At 36.7% G+C, this 24,900-nt stretch overlaps 1 protein-coding gene across 15 annotated transcripts in view; it reads left to right on the forward strand.

Annotated features, from left to right (window-relative positions):
- SULF2 (sulfatase 2) overlaps nt 1-24,900 on the forward strand; it is a 167,488-nt gene that overhangs the window by 111,529 nt on the left and 31,059 nt on the right. For all 15 annotated transcript variants that reach the window (XR_003922555.2, XR_005932000.1, XR_003922554.2 and 12 more), the window contains 6 exons: nt 9,942-10,093; nt 13,607-13,776; nt 18,239-18,389; nt 20,259-20,434; nt 23,536-23,664; nt 24,632-24,688. Coding sequence is in view for 12 of the 15 variants with exons in the window: in XM_030007843.2 (XP_029863703.1) it covers nt 9,942-10,093; nt 13,607-13,776; nt 18,239-18,389; nt 20,259-20,434; nt 23,536-23,664; nt 24,632-24,688 (835 nt within the window). In the remaining 3 variants the exon portion in view is untranslated. The remainder of the gene's footprint in view (nt 1-9,941; nt 10,094-13,606; nt 13,777-18,238; nt 18,390-20,258; nt 20,435-23,535; nt 23,665-24,631; nt 24,689-24,900) is intronic.

Here is a 24,900-nt window from a genome sequence, read left to right on the forward strand (position 1 = left end):
AAGATACAGTGGCTGACTGCATTCAAATAATTATTTTTCCACTTCGCTGTCTGAGCCTTTGACATTTTAAAATGATTTTAACATTAAATTGTAAGAAAGAGGAGAAAGGCTATTGGTAAATGTTTATTAAGGGAGGAATGAACCTGAAAAATATGTGACCAGATTTTAATATCTATAGATACGTGCCAGAAGAAAGATTCTTAGATTATCAGTTCCCTGCTGTAGAATTTGCTCTCCACAATAGTTGCTGGTGGGTATTATTTATTATGGAAATACTTAAAAACTTAACTGAAGTTGATCTCTGTGTATAATTGCTTGGTAGGGAATAATTGGTGACCTAAGGAGTCAAAGGGTAGACAGAAGTAGAGACAGCATAGTGAAGTATTTTCTACAAGGTCGTATGCAGGTAAAGAGCAACATTAAGAAGAGATGCAAGTTTTCATTCACACTCCAGTGCCTAGCCACTATGCCATGCTGCACCACTTCTCTGTCATGTTACATGCATATAAAGAAAACAGATTATCCAAGTCCAAGTAATATCCTATATGCAGGACAGATAGGTTTTGCAGCTGATGAAGAACTGAAGGACATTTTTGAAAATAATAACCAAGTGATTTAAGAGTTAAACTTAATTTTTAGAAGTGATTTGCATGATTAGGAACTGAAGTGTTATAATATTCACCTCCAAGACATCTTCAAAACTGGATATCAGGTTTCTGAATTATTTATGTTGAAGGTAAATTAGTTTCCTTAGATCTTTTGCTCTTTATATAGAAATATTATCATAGCAAGGTCTGTCAAATGACATCTGTTAGATGGTTTGAGACAGTTAGATTTGAAAATGGTGTGAAAGAAAGATTCAGCATAGTGGCTATATTGTGATAGCCGTTACTGCGAAAGGAAACTAAGGATCTATGCTGGAAAGGATGCAAGAAGAGTCCTGATGTGTAGCCCAAATCCACTGACTCTGTCCATGTTACTACTTCTGGCCGGCTTGGCCTGTGGCAGTGAGTTATTGAGGTGGAATATCTTGCAAATATTCTGATGAGTGACATTTTCAAACAAAAGACTGATCTGGATTTCCTACCTCATGTGTGTTAAAGACTTTTTTTTTTTTTTTTTTTCCCTCACAGCTCTAACTTCAGCTCTATACTATAAGTTGGTTTCAAGTCAAACATGCGTGTATCTTTCCCCCTGTTTCTATAAATTGAGTTCTAAGCGTCAGTAATTTCACTTCAAACGTATTATAATGTATGATAACTTAAAATGAGAACACATTAAGTAGAGCTGTGGTCTCCTGAGGATTATGCAGAGGTTGTAGAAGTGAAACTCATCTATACAGCTACTGTTGCATCAGCTGTCTTCTGCATGTAGCTTTATGTTATTTAATGCACATTTTAACTATGCTGAAGAGAGGAATATAAACACTTCTGTGAATAACTCACTGAGTAAAATCCACAAGATAGCCTGCAAGCCAATAAAACTTTCCCAGGAGTCTGAGATGAAGGCATCCACAACTACAGAAATAAGCCAATGTCTGTGGCTCCCTTATTTCCAGTCACATTTTTTTTCCTTCTTACTGTCTCTCTTATTTCTTCCCCTAAATCTATCTGTTTTCAACATAGAATGTTGTAGATTGTAAGAAACACGTCATCTTTTTCTTTCCCCCTACTATAATGTACTCTTCTGATAGGATGCCATGCCAATTCTAGCATTTAAAGTGTAATGGTTTTGTCATATTGACTTATTGTTTCAAGCAGGAAGTAATTCATAGCTTGATATTTCTTCAAAAATAGGATTATCATTTCCTAGCATTCAAAACAGCTAAAAGTTAAACAGAATATTTGCACATTATGAAAATATTTTAAAAATCTTTGTGAGTTTAGATCTTTTAGGATGGCAGTACTTGCAAAATAAAGGAACTTATTGGCTTATGAAGTTTTTCATCTTCCAGTGCCATTTGTGTTCAATATCAAGTAGCTTATCAGCCAGAAATGAGAAGAGATTCCCTCCTCAATCCAATTAAGATCTTCTGTTTTATCCAGCTAGCGATTTAAGTCCTTCAGGTATCTTCTTGCATTATTTTTTCTTTGCTTTTCTAGAATGCTGGGATTTTTTGCAGATGTCTTTCAAAATCATCAAATTTAGTTCAGGAATGTAATTTACTGAATACAGTTTTCCTAAGTTGTCTTTCCTATATGCCCAAAGGTGTGAGTGTTCTATGTGGCCCACATGGTTATAATTTAGTGGGCACTGAAAAAGCTTAGTAATACAGAAGTTCAAAGATAGAATAATAATAATAGAATAATAGATAGAATAATAAGCTGTATGCCATCTTTTAATAAAGTGCTTAGGAGAACAGTGATGATTTCAAAGACTTACCAGTGCCTACAATAAAAACTTTGCAGATAGATTCTAATTCCAGTTTCTGGAAGTTGAATTCCAATTTCTTTGCACTGGAACATCCTCATGTCTTTTCATATGTTTTAGTAGCATGAGTACTGCCCTGACACCTTTGTTTTGTCTTCCAAGTTAGAGATAATAGCACTTCCCATCCTTGCGTATATGTTATGCGTGGGAGGACTATATATGTTTTTGAGATGGATGCATTTCAGGACTATGAGGTGACTTGTTATTTAAAAAAAAAAAAATTCAAATATGTTTTTTTTTGTCAGAAGTAAAAGGTAAATGTACAGACAAACTACTGTGGAAACTAGATTTCTTCTCTTTCAGTGAATATCTTGTTGAAAGGAATTCTGTGGCTGTATTGAATCAGGGTTGGACTTTTCTCCTAATTGGATTCAGTAAAACTTTATTGTTTTTATTTATGAACTAATGCTTTTAGTAGTGTTCTTCCTAGAAGTTTACTGCTAGGTGGAAAAAACCAGCTTTGTTAAAATACAGCAAATATTTCTTCTTGCACAGCATATCTCAGTAGCTCCCTGAAACTTGGCAATCGGGTTTTCTTCAAATCCTATACACAAAATGGCTCTAAATGAAATTCTTTTGGAGTTGGCCCAAATACTGTGGTGTAGACTTTGGTACTTTAGTAAAGATTCAGCGTTACGCTAAATAAGCTTTTTCTTAGACTGTTTGTTGTTAAAAAAGATCTGACAACCCTCTGTTGGGGAGGTTTTGGGTTTTTACGTGTGGAGAAGGAACTGTTGCATGTGATGAGAGGAGGATAAATGCAAAGGTTAAGATTCTTCTGTGACCATGATACATAAAAGAGGGGAATGATACCTGTGGTAAATTTTTAATAAAATTAAAATTGTTGTGGTGGGTTTGACATTGGGAAACATTTTGTGGAAAATCTGAATGGTCAGGATTAGCCATGAAGGAATATGAGCAGACTGACTAGCGATAGTGAGCTGTGTTGTGCAGTAGTGCTCTAAAGCACACAGCCAGCCAGCACTCCTGCTTTCTCTTGCACTGCCCAGTATAGGAAATGATGCTGGTTTGATACACTAAGTCATCTTGGCCTGAATTGTAAGATTGATGACATGAAGATTGCCATTTCTAGATTTTTTTCCCTTTAACTTTCAGAGGGTGTGTGTGAGAAGGATGTTCAGAAAGATATTTATGCCTTACAATTCTAGTTGTGTTTAAACTTTTGTAACCTGTGCCATAGGCATTAGTGAAAGGGGGCTTTGGCCCCAATTCCATTGGGAATTTGCTTACCTGAGGACAAGGAAGACTTGGCTCACCATCAGCATTCTTCAGTTTGATTCCTTGTTGACCATTTCAAAATATTTGGTTTAAGCCCTTTTGTTTTATTTGGCTTCATCTGCTCCCCTTCAGCCAATTCCCCTGATTCATTAAATAGATCTTGGCACTGATCCTTGGCCACAACTGAGGAATGTGCAATGCAAATTCAGGAAGAGGAACAAAGGTGTCATAAAGATTACAGTGCATTGCCTTTGTCCTGCTAGATATCAGACTAGTCCCCTGGCATAACAAGAAAGCCTGTAGGCTATTCTAACTGCAGTGGTTACCAGTCACTGTACAACGTGGTTTTTACAACTATTATGTTTCATGAATTGTAATGATAATTTTTATTCCAGTTACAGAGAAGAGCTGTGCATGTAAAGGCTCTTGCCTCTAGTACTACTCTTTTTATGTTCCTGTGATGGTGCATGGAGCATGTGATCGTGAAGAAAATTTTGTGCTATCAGTGTACTATAGGTTAGGGAAAAATTGGGCATCGTGTGCAATAGACTAAAATAAAAAGTGTGTGTGTGCATACATCTGTACTTCTCTCCTTAGTCTAACTGGTTAAGTACTTCAATGAATTCATTTCAAGGACTGTTGCAGACATACAAAGGAAAAGAAATAGCAAAAAGTACTCGGACCCCAGTCTTCCTTAGCATCCTGAAAGTGATGGAACCAAAGGGATCTGAGAACAAAATGTGGTCTTAAGTCCCTCTTTTCCTGGAACTCACTGTATGTTTTATGCAACCCATTAAGTTTACTGCAGTTACTGAGGAATTAATACTAAGGCCATATCTTCTAACCTTTGTGATAGTGTCATATTTCCTGTTGTCAGTGAAGGTGCTAATTGGGACCGTTTTGTTCAAGTGACTTCAGCACTTAGGAGTTACTGATTTTTGGAAAATCTGGTCAGTTATTTTGATACCTAATGAGAACTGATGTCGCTTGGAAAATATTTCCCATGGAACCAAAGTCAATGCTAAATTGCAGGATTTTTTCTCAGAACCCCCATACTTCTGCTGTAAATCTATTAATTTCACTGGGTTTATTCCATTGTACCTTGTCAGTTTAAGAGTATATTTGACCATGATGTGAATGCAAAGCTGGCTTGACCTTTGTGCTTACTGCTTGTTACATGTGTACTTAGCTATGCTGAGAGTGCTTTCTCATCTGCTTTCTTCCAATTGTCTCTTAGAAGACAAAAAATACTGGAAGCAATTTTTGCTAGATACACAGCAGAAATAAGATCAGAAATGCCCGCACGTTCCTGCAATCCAAAACTAAGGGATTGCTCAAATGTAGCTAATTGTTGTTCAACTTTGAGCTGAGGAAAACTGGTATCAGATATAGGAGTAAAAGATTTTAGAGGTGTAAACAAACCCCTATGAGCAGCTGAGACTCGCAGCTCAAAACCTAAGTCAATACCTTGAAAGTTGCCTGTTGAAATATATCAGGAAAAACAGTGCTTTAAATACATCTTTAAAGTACTTAATGCACAACATTCATTTTTAAATGTAGAGGGTTAATAGCTTAAAGCATGAGTTTAACTTCACAGTCGTGGTGTAAGTGCAATTTAATGGGGTGCTAATAGGTGGATACAGCTAAGTAGCGTGAAGGATATGAAGAGAAGACTCCAGGAGGAGGGATGTGTGGTATAAATACTGAGCTTACTGGCCAGGAATAACAAAAAAGCTGAATTTTACGTTTTCTTAGCTTCAGGATTTATTATGAAAGCATGAATATTTACAAATATATTCCTAAATTCTGAAATCCTGGAATCATGTATATTCGACTGAAGATGTGCCTCATAAGTCACCTAGTCCGTCATAGGATCACAGGCTGATTCAGATTGGAAAGGACCTCAGGAGGTCTCTCTTCCACCACCTGCTCAAAGCCTGCCCCAGGCCATGTTGCTGAGGGCTTTATCCAGTCTAGTCTTGAAAAACACCGAGGATTGGAATTGCACAGTGTTTCTGAGGAACCTGTTTCACTCTTCGACCCTTCTCTTTGTGAAAAAGCTTTTTTTTACAAGTGAGGCTGAACCTCACTTCTTTCAATTTCTGCTGGTTCTTTCTTGTCCTCTCACCATGCACCGCCATGAAGAGCCTGGCTTTGTCTTCTCAATAATCTCCTTGTAGGGGAAAAGGGTATTAGGTCCCCCTGAAGCCAGGCTAATATTGCTCCATGGAGTATATTTTCCTGGTGCATACCCTGACTTGGCTTTACATATAGCAAGAGCTTTATCTTTCCCAACAGAATGTAACATATCACTGTCAGGAAGTTATTACCAGTACTCCTCTCATACATTCCTTTCTTGATTTCCTTCTTTATTTAAAATGAAGATAAACACTATGATCATACTGTTAAACAGGTTATTAGTGGAATGGATAAGTGATCTTGGCCAGTAGTTAACAAAACTGTGTCTAAACAGATGACTAACTATGGTCAGAATCAGAGCTGCCAAATCAAGGAAACTGAATGAAAGACTGAAATTCTGTGTCTAAATCTGATTTGGCAGTTTTACACTGGTTACTCTGTTGACTTCCACTGCATTCCTGTTTCTAGTTTGAGAACTGAAGAAGGTCTGTTATATCCCACTCCCAATGGCGGGCAGTCCGTATGGAATAAAAAGGGATGAATGATCCCCTGTATCATTTTATTGATGCATCCTGAATTATCTTAGTTTTCAATTTAATGCAAAGTTTTGTGAATATCCTTTGTAGATGCATTTTAGTTCTGTTAAGTGTTTTTAGGTAGGTATTAGGAAAAAAATCAGTGTTTAAAAAAAGGGGAAAATACCCCCCAACAAACTTGTAGAGTTTGGTAAATGGTACAGATAGATGATAGAACTAGCTTGAACATTTCCAGTGGTGGTAAATGATACCTTCATGTCCATTCTTTTGATCGTGCTTTTTACACTACATTTGACAATATGCTAGATCTGCTTTTTAAGCAATGAGCTGTGGCCTTGATATATCTGCGGTTGTGTTACATTCAGAGCAGACCTTTGTATTAACTGATAGCACAGGGAAAATTCTTGTGTGTGCAATTTTTTTTTTCCTTACAGGAAGAGTTTAAAAAACAAAACCTCTTGTAAAAATTCCACTTTATACCAAAGAATTTTCCAGGTGCTTATCATCGAAGGGTGAGACTCTGACAAAAGAACCTTAGAAGGTTATGAACCCCTGTGGAAGTGGTAACAGTATACAAAGGACTCAATTCTTGCATATCCTGTTTTATGTAGTCTTAGGAGAAACTATGCTGAATAGTGTTTAAAGCAAAGGAAAAATCATATTCTTAACACATTTATTAAAAACTTGGATGTTTTTTAATGATCATTTCATAGACTGGATATAGGAATGTGGCTGAGCATATCAAACAGCAGCCTCTGTGAATATTAATGAAATCTTGGAGCGGTTTGAAATTGGATGTACCAAAGGCATGTGTACTCTAGTGAGCAGCTGTCTCTGGTGGTGAACTAATCTGATGAGGGGAAAAATTGTGTTGGAGAGAATCTTTACAACACAAAATCAAAATCTTTCACCAGCATCAAGAAAGTTTTATTGTAACCCAATATTTTGTACTGCAGAGGAGTGGCATTTAAAAGTTTTTGAATAACTAGCCTTTAAATGGCTGAGAAGGAGGGGGAAAGGAAAAAGATGTGAAATGGAAGATTGGAAACAGTAGAGAAAATTATTTAAAGCACTCTGACATCCATGAAAGATTATAAAGACATCCTGAATGTACAATGGGGAGTATGCAAAAGGTGCTGGAAGGAACTTCCGCCAGACTTTCCTTTAATGCCTCTGCAGAATAACAATGAAGTAATTCTTTACAGAATGCCTCTTTCCTGAGTTCTTCAGCTGGCTCAGCCAAAGGTTTTAGGAACGAGTTGGTTCCCGTGAGGAGAAATGCCAAATATATTTCTGTTTGGATGTAATATGTTGAATGGGGGACAAAAGGCTTTGGACTGCCTTGTGCATGCCTGCTACTGTAGACGGTGGTCAGTGTTTCAATCCTGTGTTCTTTGTTACTAGGACAAGAAAAAATCTGCATCTGTATTGTTTTATTACCCATAACCACTGTGAGTTGCCTGTCATTCTTTAAAAATTAGAAGTTGTTCATTTGCTTTATGAACAGTTGAAAAAGTGTATATACTGTATAAACACAGTCCCTGAGTAATGTGATAGTTTTCATCTACAGTGGAGTAGATTTTGCTTTGTTCATTGCTGCTAGTTTACTTTGCTTGGTTAAAGAAGATGTCACGAGGTACTTTAGGACAGTGAAACAAATTCTTTTCTGCAGCGTGCTTATCAGTCACTTAACCCTTTTGTAAGTGGCTCATGTATGTAAAATAGCATAACACCTTACCAGCTTTTGCACAATATTTTGAAAGCACAGTGCAATTTCAAGGAATTTATTAACTGTGTCTCGATAGATGTGCTGTCCTCATCTTCAGTCATGTAGATCTTAATTTTGTCAGCACTTTCTTCTCTTCCAAACACTTTGAAAGATCTCAAACATTCACTTTCTCTTGGCTCACGTCACACTTTAATTGAATCCATTGAAATTTGTTGAGGAGGATGATTCAAAATATGCTTTTGTATTCTACCTAAGTGCTTCTAGTTGGATGTTAGTACACCATGTACTTAATCCCTGTAAATTTATTTAATTCCATTCCACTATATAATTATGTTGCTAATATCATGTTTCCCATTCTTTTAGAAAACTAAAACACTATTACTATCAGGTAATGATACGGAGCTTTCTCACGTACTGTTTTGTATCACTGTTTCTCCCTGTGTCTATCTTTTGGACAGATATTCAGCCTACTACAAATAGACATAAATCCATTGACTTCAGTGAGGCTGGCCCTTTTTACAGTGGCTGAAAACCTGTTCTACTCTATCCACAGTATTGCTCCTTGCATTTATATAACTACAAGAAGGTGCAGCATCAGACAGTATAGGCTGCAAGCTTAAAAAAAGATCTTTAAGAACCTGGAAACTGTGAATTGTGTGCTCAAATCCCATAGATTATGTGGTGAGCTTTAATCTAAGTCTAAGAACAGAATCTTGGATACTCTATTGTCCTTACAGAAGCACAGATGTTCACTGGTAGATGGCCAGTGTGAGATGCTGCAGACACTATGTGCCTCTGGATTAAAAATATTTGTAATGAGAAGTGGAACAAGTGTAGAGATCTTTGTGCTAGTCACTATGGTAATGCTAACTTGTATTGCTAGACCATTCAAAAATTGAGATCTGAGTTCTGATCATGAAAAGTCAGATGCTGAATCGTCGTGCAGTCTGCAAACCCAAAAGCAGAATTTCGCCTTTAAGCTTTAAAAAAACAAGCTAGATGAATGGAGTCTTCCAGTATAATTTATCCTGTAATTGCATTGTGATGATATAACATATAAACTAATACTGAAAAATATGTTCCTTTAAATTATGTATTTTCTTACTGGAACAGTGTGAAAGCATCATTGGGTACATCATGTACTTTAGAGAATTTGTGTTCTTCTCATAGATATTTAATGCTTTTCATTTTCCTTAACCATTTTCTGGAAAATAATTTGTGTCTGTACACTTGTGGCTTACAGAGCAAGGCTAGCATATACATAGCTTTTCTGGGAGGATGGCTCAAATGCCTGCTGCGTTCTGTAAGAATCCTTGTACTCATTCTGCACTTGTTCTGCCAAACAGGCTGCTGCTTCATTTCTTCTATGCGGCAAATTTAAAATCTCATCATATTTATGGTCCTCATTTGTCATCATTTCTCCCAAGCCAGCCTCCTATTAGTGACTTCACTGCTTCTGCCAGTTCCTTAGGTGGAGGTGGCTTAAGTGGGTGTAACCAAAATGAAAAATGTAGCTAAATTGGGTGATTCAGAGTAGGATGAGATAATGTGGCAACTGGCACTATTTTAAGCATTCTCTGTTTTGTTCGTTTGACTCTGAATGTATCAGGCACTAAAGAAAATATAATGGTAATTGTGGTCCAGTTTCTCTCATACGTAGTCAGGTTATAAATCAAAAGATCTGCATTATGGAGCTCTGAAATAAACACACACATGCAAACTTAGAATTTACCTCTTATCTTAAATGTATCAGAATGAAGAAAACAAAGCTCCTCTCAGACAGAATGGAAAGAATATGGTTAAATATGGTGTCTTTGAAGTGTTTCTGTTATACCTTCTTACCATGCTTCTGCTTTCTCTACCCCTAGCTTTCTTTGGAAAGTACCTTAATGAATACAATGGGTCCTATGTGCCTCCTGGTTGGAAAGAATGGGTTGGATTACTTAAAAACTCTCGATTTTACAATTACACACTCTGTAGAAATGGAGTGAAGGAGAAGCATGGATATGACTACTCGAGGGTAGGTCTTACTGATTTATTTCTGTTTTTTTAACGTTTGGACATGACTGCAAGAAAGCTGCACTTTATGGTTTCACTCTAACTAAAGAATTCTTTTCGTACTTGAAAGTTGCTGTCTGTAACGTTAGCTACAACCCAATAGGCATTGTATTTGGACTTTTCGTTATCTTCCATTCCGAGAGGGTCATGTTACTGAAAACGTTGTTAGCAGCAATGGAAACAAACAAAAAGTCCTGAGACTGTGTTATGTGTTATGAGCTGAAGATGTGAAAATGGATTTAAATGCTGCATGATAACTATTTCTGTGCTTTGTACTTTAATTATTGTGTGCTGAGTCTGATTCTCATCTATTCCCCTGGTATAGAACTGACTCCAGTGTAGTTACACAAGCGTAAATGAGATAAGAATCCTGTTCCCTCCAGCTAGACCCATCTTTTTATGTTAGTTTAAGGAACTTTTTTCACAGCCATAATATGATGGAGAATTTATAATAGCTTGGTATATCTTATGATAATTCTGAATGAGTGGAGAATTTAACTATTAAATTTATATCTCCATGCAACGTTACAGGCACATATGTTTCCTAATATCCTTGCAAGGATGTTAAACCCTGGCCAAACTTACTAAAATGCTTGATAATCATTGTCAAATGTGGTATCATTTTTTTTTTTCCTCATCTAGCACATGTTATAGCTGAAACAGTTACCTGTTTGCAGTCAGGAGTATGTTTATTTCAGCCAAAAGGGTTACCTTTCAAGAGGAACCAGCTTTTGTGAATTCCTAAAATGCCCTAAATTGTCTCTGAAGTATGATGATAAATAAATTTATCCATAAACTGCTGTAGTTTAAGTAGTGTATAACAGGAATTTGACTCCTTCTGGAGTGATACTAATTTGTAAGGTGTATTTGCTTAACAGGGATATGGTTCGCTTTCTTTTACTGAGCACAAATCCTGCCTCCACATTTGTGTTTCATTAGCAATGTGCTCACAGTCAGTTTTTCTTTTAAAAGGTTGATGTCTGTGTCATTTTTTCCCCCTTCCCCTTCCCTATTTGCCATTTTTAATTGAATATACTTCGTGTTGAAAGATAAAACTTAACAGGCTTCTAGGGTTTCTTTTTCTATCACCAGCTGCTAAGGGGAAGGAGCAACTGATGTACAGAATTATTTGTCTTTTATTTCCCTTCTGATCTATGAAGAATGAGAGAGCTAATCTTTACAGCCATGTACCAAAAATGTTATGATGTAAAAATATCTTACGTGGAACAATGTCAGGCAAGTGATTTCATAGGGCACTGTTCCCCATTGTACCAAGGAGCCAACAGAGAACTTTATGTTCCAATATCCTCAGCTCTGTTTTGTGTATACAATTCTTGAAAATGTTTAGGTTTTCATTTGGTTTAGTTTTTCTTACTGAATTTGGTAATAAATAAATAAATAAAAAGTCTGATGAAAATATAAATGTTTTGATAATCTTCATATTCTTGCATAATACACAGCTATGGTAATGAACAGATGATAGTGTGCAGAGCAGCAGCGTTTGTTGATGTTAACACTGGAGTTCAAATGAACAAACAGAAGCTGAAATACAAGACTGCTTCTCTGTCTTTCCTGCCGTTTCTGTTGCTGGATACTTAATTTTCCAGCAATGGACAATATAATCAATTATTTTTTTAGCCCTATCTACTTGACATAGTTAATGTTCATTCTGTGCCAGTGGAAAACTAGAAAAAACCATTACTGATTCTGTCCTCCAAAGCATCTGCTAAGCACTCACCCTCTGAAAATCAAATCTTTGCAAATTCTTTCAGATTTTCTAACAGGATACATTCTACTTTGATTTTTCTTTTTCAGTTTCTGTTGACTTTTTTAGATGAATTTTTAGTTTTGTATGCTTTCCCACAGTCTACTACAGCCTCTACAATCTGGAGCTTTTTAAAAAAAGAAATCAATTAAGGGAAATGTTTCTGTTTGGTCTTTTGGCCTGGTAAACACTGGCTTTGCAACGTTGAATTTGAATGATTTTCACTTTGACCCCGTGAAAACCTTCATCTGCAAAATGAAGTTTGGAAACTAGGCTCTTGTAATGACTAAATCAAAGATGAGTTACACATTTAAGAAAGTGACCAACCAGCTTAAAGAACAGGCACATTTTAGATAAACTTCAGTGCATTTTTGAGAGCACTCCAGTATTCTCTCTCAGCTATGAGTATGGTCTCAGATATTGAAAGTATGTTCAGAAGTCAGTTTTGCTTTGGTCTGCTTATTGTACGTTCTCCCTTCCCCTGCATATGCTTATGAATGGTGGTTGTTCAGTTAACTTTGATGGAATTATGCTTATTTACAGCTGCTTTCATGAATGAAAATATCTATCAATAACAGTCATAATCATGGCAGTTTCATAACAGACATGTCTCATGTTGGGACCAATGTGTAAAATTATAAATGGAGACTTTGCCAGCCTTTTTCTGGGATACACAGGAAATAACTTGTGGAAAGTAAATACAGTCAATGAAAAAGGCTTCCTTTGATGAATGATAAGCTGACTTCTCAGATCAAGGACATTGGCAGTAGTAAAGAGGAGTAAGTGTCTGAACCATGGACAGAAAGCTGTACTTAAAAGGAGATGCATTCCAATATGTACCACACCTTGTACTTGTTCACTTGACCAGAGACAGATGTTAGTCTGATTTTACATTGAGCTGTGACATGACAGTTATTATTTTGGTTTTTTAAAGCTGCAGTTTCATATCCTACTCGTATTTGCAGCATTTGCTGTGATGCAGCCTAAGAGAGAACATGACTTGTCATTAAAAATACTGTCTTCAATCCATATAGCTCCAGCAGATGTCAAAAGAATGGTAATGATACTTCTTAGAAAATAGAATGATAATCCATATCTTCCAAAGGAAGTTTTCTAAATTCTCAGCAATTTATTTGATAGAGCTATATCTCTATTGGATTGTCACTGTGTCTGGAATATAGAATTAAATTTTTGGTCCAAATAGCCCTGCATCCTCTAGCTTCAGTGACTTCCGGTTCAGAGGGAGGTTAAGAAAAATGAACATCAAGCCATTTGGATTTTCAAAGCACTTTTATGATGTAAGGTCGGACTATACACCTTGAAGATATTGACACCAAAAAGCAAAGAAATTGACCTGTAATTTTCTATTTTTTTTTTTATTAATACCTGGTCATTGTATTTAGTATTGTGATCTTCATAAAGTAATTACACACTCTGGGAAGAGAGAGTCCTGTTTGATCTTCTTTAATGTCATTCATTTCTGAGAGGAAGCTGTTGCTTTTCATATTTCTAGGCAGTGAAGAAAGAATGATTTGGTTTTAGTTTTTGAAGTTTTAAGATCTGTAACTTACTCCCTCCTCCTGCCATTCTGAGTGAAATAGCTTCTTTTTTCCCATTTCTTACGATACCTCAGACCTCCCCTTCCCATCTCAACGCCCAACTGGAAATTATTTTTCAAGTATCTCATTATATTTTTACTTCTATTCACAGGATTACCTAACTGATCTGATTACCAATGATAGTATTACCTTCTTCAGAATCTCAAAGAAGATGTATCCTCACAGGCCTGTACTGATGGTTATAAGCCATGCTGCTCCTCACGGCCCTGAAGATTCAGCCCCTCAGTACTCACATCTCTTTCCTAATGCCTCACAACACATGTAAGGAGAAATAAAACCCCTTTCGTTTCCAGGTTCAGGAGTATAGAAGTCCTGGGTACCTCTGGGGAAACAATGTTTGCTTCATAATTACTCTTGGCACAAGTTTGTCACAAATGTATAAGAGGAGTTTCGAGATTATTTTTTTTTTTTTTTTTTTTTTTTTACCTCTTCAGACTAGTACAAGTATCTTGAGAATGGCTACTGCATCTAGAACTCAGAATTGTAGCTCACTGAGATAAATGGCAAGATTCATGTTGAATTCATTGGACATTGTTGCAACCTATTTGGGAAGTGAAGCACTGTTTTATTTTGAGCAGGGGGATCAAAATCTGGTTCTTGGGCTGTAATCTCTTCAGGGGAAGAAACTCTATCTCCCTGTCCTTACATATAAACTACATTATGGGTATTACCAAAAATCACATTGTATGCAATACTTATTACTCCTCTTTTCACATATGGAAAGAAAGGAAATACAGGCCCACAGCACCAAATTAGACAAGCTATTTCTGAATGAGCTAGTATGTGTATACATGACCCAGTACAATGTCTTGAATGGGTCCCAAAAGCAGTATCACCCAGTTCCTGAGTTTAACATGTTCATAAACTCCATGATGAGATGGTTCTTGTTTATAGCACAGAGACATTTTACAGGTACAGCTCCGTAATGCTCCATTACGGGCATCTCCTCGCATGCTGATAAAATGAACGTTCTCCCAAATCACCTTTTGGCACACCTGAAAACATTCCAATATTTCTCTTATTACTGGTTTCATGCCTTCATTGATGTTCAAGATTTGTAACTTACTTCCTACATGCCCCGCCTCCCCTCCTCCCTTTTATTTTTAAGGGGAATTCTGTTTTATTTTGGGTTTGTGAAGGAACTGGGAACTGATGGAAGTAATAATTAATTGGTAGCCAAAGCTGCTCAGGACTAGTCCAAAGTCCAGTGAAATCCACTGGAGCTTTTCACTTTATTTAAAATAGAGTCTGAGAGAAAAAGCTTCCTTTGTTCTATTGTCTAGGTATTGTGTAACTTAGAATTATATATTTCATTATTTTGTGCTGTGCTACCAAAGAGGATCTGTGTCCTAGATCTACAGCAATGCAGTATTTTGTGTTTGTTTGCTATCTCATGCTCATTTATTTTCTTTGAAATGAAAATTACAGAAATGCCAAATGAGCAACTTCTCATAGCTTATACCCAGTATTTACCTCAGTCTTATTCAAAGTTGCTTTGGAAGGCATTCGCATCTCAGAGATGATAATCATTCATCAAGCAACATTCTGTAGCAATTTAATTATTCTAGTTGAAGGAAAAAGAGTAGAAGGATTTGAGGAAGGCCAGCAGAGAAAAATACAAACAACATCTATTTTTCTTTTGCTCATAGTTTAAATTTTACTTTTCACACAAACTAGGTTTATCTTCCTGATTATAAAGTAGCTACACAAAACTATTTTTAATTGTAGGTGACTTTTCTTATAGTGATAACAATTACTCAAGAAGTGTCACTTTGTGGAAAGAAGTTTTGCTTGTAAAGAAACAAATTATCTTAGTAGATTAAGGAACTGTGGTTTAGGTTTGGATATGAACATAAAATAGGATTTTATGTCCATCTTGTGCAAAGAAACTGCCAGTCTTATTCTAAACAATTTTCCCGGCACTACATAATAGTAATCTGTAAGGCTTTTCATTGGCCTGGGTTTAAGATTAATGTATTCCATCACTGTATGTACAAATTAGTTCTCTAGTTTCCATTTTTTCCCTTGTTGCCACATTCCAGGGAATCCCTTAGTGACAGATGAATCTGTCAATGATAAAGGGGTGTAGGCAGTTCTCACTGTTTTGTTGTCATGTGGATATGGTAGGGAAGGATCAGAACACAGGTAGAACACTTCTTCTGAATTGCCCTAAAGCAGTAAACTATAACCATGAACAAAGTCTGCCTAGTCCCAGAATCAGAAGGCAGTGCACCACTGTAGTGGCATGTCTCTGTACCTCTTCTTGTGGCAGCGCTGACAAAGTCTTCAAGCAGATTATTGAGCTACATCCACAAAGCAAAGTGAAGATATGACTGTAACGCTTACACTGGTTGACATACATACTGTGTTGTTAGCATTGCTAATAATAGCTAAAAGTTAGTGGTATGGATTTTAGCATAGACTGACAATCAGAGTACTTCTTTGCTTGGGAACTCTAGTATGTACTTCTGTTGCTAATTTATGCTGTTGTCTTGCTTCTATTGTTACATATACTAGCTGGTAGGACCATTCCACCCTATACTGCAGTCTCTCTCCATCTCATTCTGTAGACCTCCTTTTTGTGTGCATCTGCAGTCTTTTCGTGTTTGAAAATCATTCACATCAACTAGCATTCACATAGCAAATCCCTAGGCTACATGGTTGGTTTTCCTTTTTTACTGCCTATACTGATAGCTGCAGAGAATGCAACAGCTGGGCAGTTTAACAGTGATCAGAAATGTTATTTCTGTAGAAGGTACATTTTACCACCCATGTTTTCCAAGGTCAAATGCAATCAGACTAGGACTTATCTTCTGAGTACATTTGAAGAGGTTATCTTAAGCAACTTCTAGGAATGTTATATTTGTGTATTTTTCCCATAAGACAGACAAATCTGTTAAGTGTAAGAGGGTTACATTTGTAGTAATCAAAGAAAATCACGGGCTTTGGTTGGATTAAACAGCGGGAGGTTTCAAATCAGCCAGGAAATCACAAAGTAAGCTGAAAAGGAGTTTGCCAAGCATTTTTTATTCATTCTGGGCATCACATAGCAACAGTTTCCATAACTGTCAGCATTTTCAAAGGAGCAATGTCATTATTTCAGCCACAATAACATTCTGAAATTCAAGAGGCTATTAACAATACAGAGAGAATAAACACCAGCCTTTTCCTCCCTATATGAAGAAGCCTCCATTTGCCGCCTACACACATTTTTCAGATAGCATCTAAGAGAGGCTTTTGGCATAAAACGTTGCACTGTCAGATTATTAATTTCATATTTATATTAAAACTCTTAAGACTACCTGTCATATTCAAAGATACATTAGATACACGGTATTTCGAGGAGAAGTTTCAACTTACATTAGTATTGTTTATCTTAATAACTTACCCTGCTGCTCTGTTGCATACACAAAAACAACAGTAGATATTTGCCAAATAGGAGCTGAATTTATCAGGAAATTGTGTGTTTGGAAGAAGAAAATAACTGAATGTTTGCTATTTTTTCCTGTGTTACTGTGTCACCCTCTCGGCTTGCACATTTGCATAGACTGAGTTTATTGCTGTGAATGAAAAAAGGAAGCCTCAACAAAGCACTTGGGAAAAGTAATTTTTAATATTTTAGACCCTGCAGGTGATGAGTTTGAGCCAGGGTATGAAGAAATTGAGAACGGTAGTTCTCAATCTTAATAACAAACATTTTAGGAATAGATATAGTAGGTAAAAAGTAATATTTCTTGCAAATGTAAGCTATAACGTAGCCTTCTAGTGAGTTGGTGATGCAGAGAGTCAACATCATGGTAATGATATATCAGAATAAAACTTTTGTTTAGATCCAGCTAACCTAGAGCAATATAATTATGCACAGAAAAGCAATCTCTGAAACTGCCAACAACATGAAATTATGGACAATCAGTGATAATTCTCCTCATCACTTCAATGGTGTCCCAGGATCATGAGAACTTGCAAGGGCAGCAAGATTCCAGGAGGACATTGAATCCAGCTCTTGGGATTTTGTGGGGACTTTTAATTAAAAGTTTCTGCTCATCACAAAGGAGTTGGTCGCTGGAAGGTGTCTGCAAAATACAGTCCTGTTTCCCTTCACCCCTGCTTTTCTCGGCAGGTCTTTGAAATCTGGCTATGTATCCACTTCTTGCCATGAGCTCACATGCAGTTTGATACCACTAGGTAGGGTGCCTGTGCTCCTCTGGGTACATGAGTGTGAAAGTATTCAAGTAGCCAGTTGTGTTGAATTCAAAAAAGCTGTTAAAGAATATAGTAGAACCTTTTCAGCAAGTTCTATAGTTATTGTTAAACAGCTTGCACAAGTCATAATACTTGGTGCTAATGTAGGCAGAGTGAAAGCAAAGCAATTACATGAGTAGGAACTGTATAGTACATGCTTCATCCAGATCATACTTGTGGAGTTAGACTTCTGAGGCTAATCTCTTGGCCTTGAAATGTATCCATGTTAGTCTGAAGACACTGCAAAACCAATGTATGTTTACTCTTTCAATAGATTTTATTCCCCACAGAGTTGTTTTCATTCTCTAATCTTTCATACAGAACATAAAAGTATAAGACTTTTCCCAAGTAAATCTCAAATTTTCTTGTGTACCTCAAAGAGTAAGTCCTGTAGTGTTGATCAAATAGAAATTATTGTTGTACATTACTATGGCTTTTTTCTACACTGCTAAAACATTCTGGTTTTCTCTCTGTTCCTTAGCACTCCCAGTTATAACTATGCTCCAAACCCAGACAAGCACTGGATAATGAGGTATACAGGTCCCATGAAACCTATACACATGGAGTTCACTAACATGCTACAGAGAAAGCGCCTTCAAACACTCATGTCTGTAGATGACTCTATGGAAATGGTAAGATTAATAGTCACTTTTGGGGGGCTAAACAGGTGCTTTTTTCTTGAGTTAAGCTCCAAGCTGTGCTGTATGTGAAGATAAGCAGAAAGGAAGGAGGAGAGGACTGCATTGATTTTTTAATAGTGTGTAATCCTCTCACCTCTGAGGATTTTGTCTCTCCATTCAATGTGTAAGGATCTTCATCTTCTAAAGATGGGTACTGTGAGTTGGGTGGTGGAAGTAAGCTGATTTGTTGCCACAGAGCCACTACTGATTAAGGGGAAGAGGGAGGGATCACCTCAAAAAATGTACATCATAAATTCTAAAAATGTATCATCTGATAGTGAAGAGGCACCCTACAACCTGTTGGAAATAACTACCAAACTGTGGGTCTATTTTGATCCTGTAACGCTGAGTTTCTCAGAGAACAACAGCAGCAGCAGGTGTTGCTCCAGGAGTCCTAACTGGAATAATCCCATGGTAAACCAGGCCCAGGATGTTAAATGTTGGAAGTAAATAAATATATAGGTGGATTTTTTTTTTAATTAAGTCTACATTATGTAACAGTGAAATCTCTTAGTGCAAGCTGGGTGTCTTGAACAGAAACATCTGAATTAGTTAAAAGTTACTCTGAAAAAGAATGAGTTTCCAGTTGTAAGAAGGCAGATTTAAAGGTGTCGCAATTTACTGCTTATCTCTTGGCATTCTTATTCAAAAAAGGTAGAACATAAAATAAGAGGAGTCGGGTAAGGCAAAGATGAGATTATCTGGATGGCATTGCATCAACTTGTTAGTAATGTCTTATAATTACTGATTCAGGCAAGTCTGATCTCTACTTCATATTAATGAACCTGTTTAGATGAATCAGATAGCAGCATTAGGGGAGATCAGCTATTTTACTACACTATTTTGATTTTCTATTTAGTAAAATAGTTTCACTTTGGGTGATTTACTGCAGGCAAAATCAGTTGGGTTGTTTTTCAGTTGTAATCGCCAAGTTAGCCTGATCTTTTCTACTGAATTATATGCATCTAATAGTCTTTCAAAATAAATAAAAAAAACCCAAACCAACCAACCAAACAAAACAACCCCCAAAAGAACAGAAAAAAAAAACCCACCAACAAACGAAAACAGCAACAACAACAGAGTTTGTTTTCTTCTGTGCTGATGTGTTCTGGATCTGTGTGAGGCACCACTTCGGTGGTGCCCCACCACCTCTGTACCTTTGCAAGTGAAAATGTCACATAAAAATTGATCTTTGGTGCTCAAGTTGTTCCATTTCACACAAAGATTCTCATGTAAATCTATAGAAGCAACCACAAACAGAGTTAAAGCTCCTCTTAATTCTCCATAGTGAGAGAGTATGACTGAGTGATATTTATCTGGAAGAGATTTTGCAAATATTCTGCATAATGGGGACTCATTTGTCTGAAGGCAAGATCATTGAGTGTTGCTTAAATAAGTGTGAGATTCAAAATGCTGTCATTTTATTAAAATTGTTTGCTGCAGGAAAAAGTTAAAGGTGGAGAGAAAATTTCAAAGGTGCTTATCAACTTGAAACTTTTATCTCTGTTACTGTATTTAGTACTGTCTTGACAGCTCACATGCAAAATACTGAACTGAAACACTTTTGAAAATGTGGCATGTTAATGTATTTACCTGAAAACAGAAAACAGAAGTTTGCCTTGTAATAGCCACAATATTCAGTTAGTAAAATTATGATGTGATTATGGATTGTTAAGGATGGTTCATTGTGACAACTCAGTGCCATCCTGAACTGTTGTTATTTATTTGTATATTACATATAGGCAGAAAATTATATCCAATATTCTACATACACTGCTATTCAGTGGAATGAAATTTTTTTTTTTTTTTGCTTTTTTTCAGATTTACAATATGTTGGTTGAAACAGGTGAACTGGACAATACGTATATAATATACACAGCAGACCATGGTTATCATATTGGGCAGTTTGGGCTGGTGAAAGGAAAGTCCATGCCATACGAGTTTGATATCAGAGTTCCTTTCTATGTCCGTGGTCCAAATGTGGAGGCTGGGTCCTTGTAAGTTCTTGGCTATTGTGTGTGTATGTCTATGTAGCAACCAGAAAAATCCTTTATGTTCACATTTCTAGTTGTATTGTCCTGGCATCCAAATGGAGGCACAAAGTTCTGCCCATCCTGACTGACTTCCTGCTCATCTTTGGCAGTGGCAGAAAAATATGTCTACTCAGAAAGCAGAACTGATAGCATGGGCTGGTATAACATAGTCAAGGTTTTATGTCGTTGCCTTTTTCGCTTGCGTAGGTGTGCAGCATAAGCCACTACACTTTTGTGGATGAAGTTGAAGAAGCCATTTTGAAATATGTCCAATCTAGGAAATGCTTATTTGCCTCCTTTTGAGGGATGCAAATAATACACATAACTATGACATTTTCAAAGTAAAAAAAATATTGTATAATGTTCACTGCCACAGTAGATAATGATTGCTGAACATTAAAGTGGAGTCACTTGTTTCAGTTTATGAAGACGAATGTATGTATAGTTCATATATAATCATCCACAAAACATTCTTTTTTGTTCATCCTTTCAGATTACATAGTTAGGGCTGTTTGTCGGATGCATACAAGCATGCAGAATATGACTGTTAATTAAAATGGTAGCTTTGATCAGCTAAGAAATTATGTAAATACACTTTCTAAGCAATTATTTCAATAGCAAATATTTGCACGTAAGTAATGATTTTGGACAGAGTGCCATAATTTGCTGCCTTTTATTTGTATCAGTGTGCATGTTTTAGCATAATTAACACACACAAAGTCTTCAACACACAATTCTTTTCTTTACCGCAGAGGAACAGGTCTAGTGTGTAATACAGTAGCAAATAGTTATAAGAAAATCTCATTCCATTTGCTGGTTAAATTCACTGATTCATATTATCAGTAGGCACAAAAATGTTAAATTCTGTAGATATTGCGCTTTGTGTCTAATTTACTTACAGCAGTTATGCATGTGAAATAAACAATATTACTTCTCTAAAGAGCAGGGAGGGATTCCTCAGGTGGAATTAAATGTATTACCTCGGCACTGAAAGAAGTTTGTCTGCAGCAGCACAGAATTTCAAGTGAGCTGGATTAGCCTTCTAAGAGCATGCTCTCTTTCCCTTCAACTGCAGTTTTTGGTCTTACTGGAGAGGCAATGCTAATATGGCCCAAGTGGACTGAGCTAGTTTTTCTGCAACATGCAATGCTAGAGACCAGCCACTTCATGTCTGCTCTGGTTCAAGGATCTTTACACCCAGACATATGTAAAAGCTGTGAAACCTTCCCACTGAATGTTATTTTTCAGTGGCTTCTGAAGATGAAAAAATATTTCTGTTAGAATCAGAGGAGTCAGCCTGCCAGACAGAACAGAACCCATCATAGTATAACAAATAGGAAGAATGAGATAAAATAACCTGGAAGGGTAATATATCAGATAATAAATTGATCCTCCCTTTCAGCCTGATTTTCTTTAAATGTTAGAACTTCAATCATCAATGTTTTGTGTGAACCTTATGTTTTTCCTGCAGAGTAATTGTCATGACTCCCTTTTGATACCAATGAAGATTTAATAGCAGTCACTGTAGCAAGTCATTACTAAGCTCTCATTTCTATTACCAAATATGCTACACCACAATTATTAGTAATTAAAATCAAATTAGGTACATCAATTTAATTCATCATCCATGCTCTTGTCAGTGCCTGTTTGCTCGCTCGCTCAAAAATGTAGTAATTTTTAAATGGTGCCTCATTAATTAGTGTGAATTTAGCAGCTTTCTTCTGTCCTGTATTTTGAGCTAGAATTCTGCACTGACATGTATAGCAGCCCATATGGTCCCATCCTTACTTTGTGCCTGCAAATCATAGCACAGTGATTCTTTATGTTCAGTGTTGTAGAAGACTATCTGTATAGCAGTATGCTCACTTTCCTTTTTTTTTTTCCCACTTTTAAGAAATTGAGTGCCTTCTTTCGTATTTTTCTTTTTTAAAGAAATAAGGAAAAGAAATAGTACACAGATGATAAACAGTATGCATATATGTAATATTGTGAGTAATTACACAACAGTGTCACAGACATATTTGAATTAGGTTTGTAAGGTTCAACATAAACCGAAAACACTTCTGCAAAACAGACCCATAGTAAAACCAAGTCGCACAATTAGAAATTGGGGCATTTGTTTAGCTACTGAATGCTGAGCTCTGTGCAACTAGATGCTCTGATCCATGAAGTCACTCGTATTTAGTGGTGGCAGTTCAAGGGATCTGGGGATAGGAGCTGTCTGTACTACTCGGGAGTTGATGCCAATATTTTAAGCAAATTTGAAGCCAGTTTTTGTTCAAATATTGTCCTGTTAACTGTGGTGGCTGAGGACCATATGCCATACTCAACTAAGTAACAGGGCATGTCTGTTTCTGAGTGTTTTCAGAATGGATAATTGTGCACTTGGGAAGATTGATATTATTTCAATTAAAGCTGTTCTTTTATTTTCTCTCTTTTTTTTTTCTTTTTTTGTTCCATAACTGCTTCCTCTCTGCTTTTTCTTTCCTGATCCCTATCCTTTTTTTGTCTCACACTCTACCTTAACAGCAGCTTTTAGTTATTTACTGTAGTGTCTAGCAATATATTTCTCTTCACATTCTCTTCAGAACATGCTTGCTTTGATATGAGCTGAGGTACTTATTTCTATACCATATTTTGAAACAGATAAAGCATGTGCTACCTGCCAAATCTACTTTTTAATAAAGTCATCAGCATGTTTGGCAGATACTTTGATTCTCTAAGACACCCAAGGAGTTTTTCCAATGCCTTCTCATGTTTTGAAGACTTTTGAACCCTCTTTTGCAATAATTAACTAACTTTGCCTTATGAACTACTTTGCTTTCTCAAAAATGCTCTCTGCTAAAGTTTTAAATCTTCATATTAGTCCCTCTTGAGGTTATGCAACTTGCCTACATTTTACATTTTAATTCCCTTCATGGAAAGGAATTGGATTGTGTCCTCTTTTCTTCTTTGCAGATGTCACAAAATAAGACTTTTCAGATTCTTGGTCTCTGTGGAAGAGCTGGAGTTGCTTGGTATCATTGCATAGACTTTAAACCAGGTTCTCATATATGTTTTTTCAGGAATCCTCACATTGTGTTGAATATTGATCTTGCACCTACAATTCTAGATATTGCTGGATTGGATATTCCTTCCGATATGGATGGTAAATCCATTCTAAAGCTTCTGGATTCTGAGAGACCAGTGAATAGGTAAGAAATGGAAGTGTGCATGGAAATATGCATGTGTTTGTACAGGAGACTGAGCAAGTATTCAGCAACATGCAGCACATTTAAAGGAAAATATAATAAAACTACCATCTACATAAGTACATCATTTACTGGAAAATCTAAAGACCTATTTGTCAATATGTGACTAACTTCAGTTATTTATTTTCATTTTGTCAGGTTCATCTACTAGCCATATGGCATATATGGCATCTGGATATACTAAATGTAATCTGTGTAGCAGTGAGAGGGCTACACATGAAGGTCTTTAGCTATATGAGTTATAGATTTTAAATGTCTCTGTGGCCTTATTTGTAGCAAAGCATTTCATATTGAATAAACTGTAGAATAATTGAGTTGAAAGGGTTGGTTGTGTATCAGACTATAATATAAAGACAGGCTAGCACTCAGAATTGCACAGTTATTATTTGAGACCTTCCATCAATACTTTCATTGGAAAAAGACTGAGGAAGAGAATTAGTCTGGATGCTTGCTAGAGGAAATCAGCAGAAAGAGGGAGGAAGGAGATTAGCTTTACAAGCAGTTGGGTGGAAGGAGAGGGGGAAAGGAGCAGCTGCTTTAGAATAGAATACTTTGTGGGTAGTGTGCAGGTTAAGAGCCCAAACTCGAGTCAGGAAATCATGATTTAATTTGCGATCCTTTGTGATCAAGGACAATTCAGTTAATCCCCTGTGCCTTAAACATGCTCATGTTGAAGTAGTTGTACTGTGTGAATCTGTTGTGGGTTTTGTCCCTGTGGGAACAAATCTGTCCTGTTTGTTCATGATTTGCACTGGAGAGGTGTATGTGCCTGCTTCATAAAGCTGGATGTTCCCTTGTGCAGTTATATGTAATGTTTCTCATCTGAATTGGGGGTGGGAAAGAAAACTGGGGCATGACTTGATTACTGGTTTTATGGGAATTGCTTCTTCCTCTCCTCATTTCCTCTTAGGTTCCATTTAAAGAAAAAGATGAAGGTGTGGAGAGACTCATTCCTAGTGGAAAGAGGGTAAGGAAAGTGTTAATCACAAAACCCAGTCTTTTTAAATAGAAGGATACTGAACAGCTAAAGCCAAAGCAGCACTTTGCCACAGACCTAAAGCCGTTTAACTGTGCCAGCAGAGACACGGCTGCAGTATGCCTAATGGCAGTGATTGTGTGATAGGAGGGAATATATGGCCTTTGCCCACAGCCTGCATAAATGTGCTGTTGGGGTGGGGG

Source organism: Aquila chrysaetos, chromosome 3, assembly GCF_900496995.4.
Source record: "Aquila chrysaetos chrysaetos chromosome 3, bAquChr1.4, whole genome shotgun sequence".
In the NCBI taxonomy this organism is placed as follows: domain Eukaryota; kingdom Metazoa; phylum Chordata; class Aves; order Accipitriformes; family Accipitridae; genus Aquila; species Aquila chrysaetos.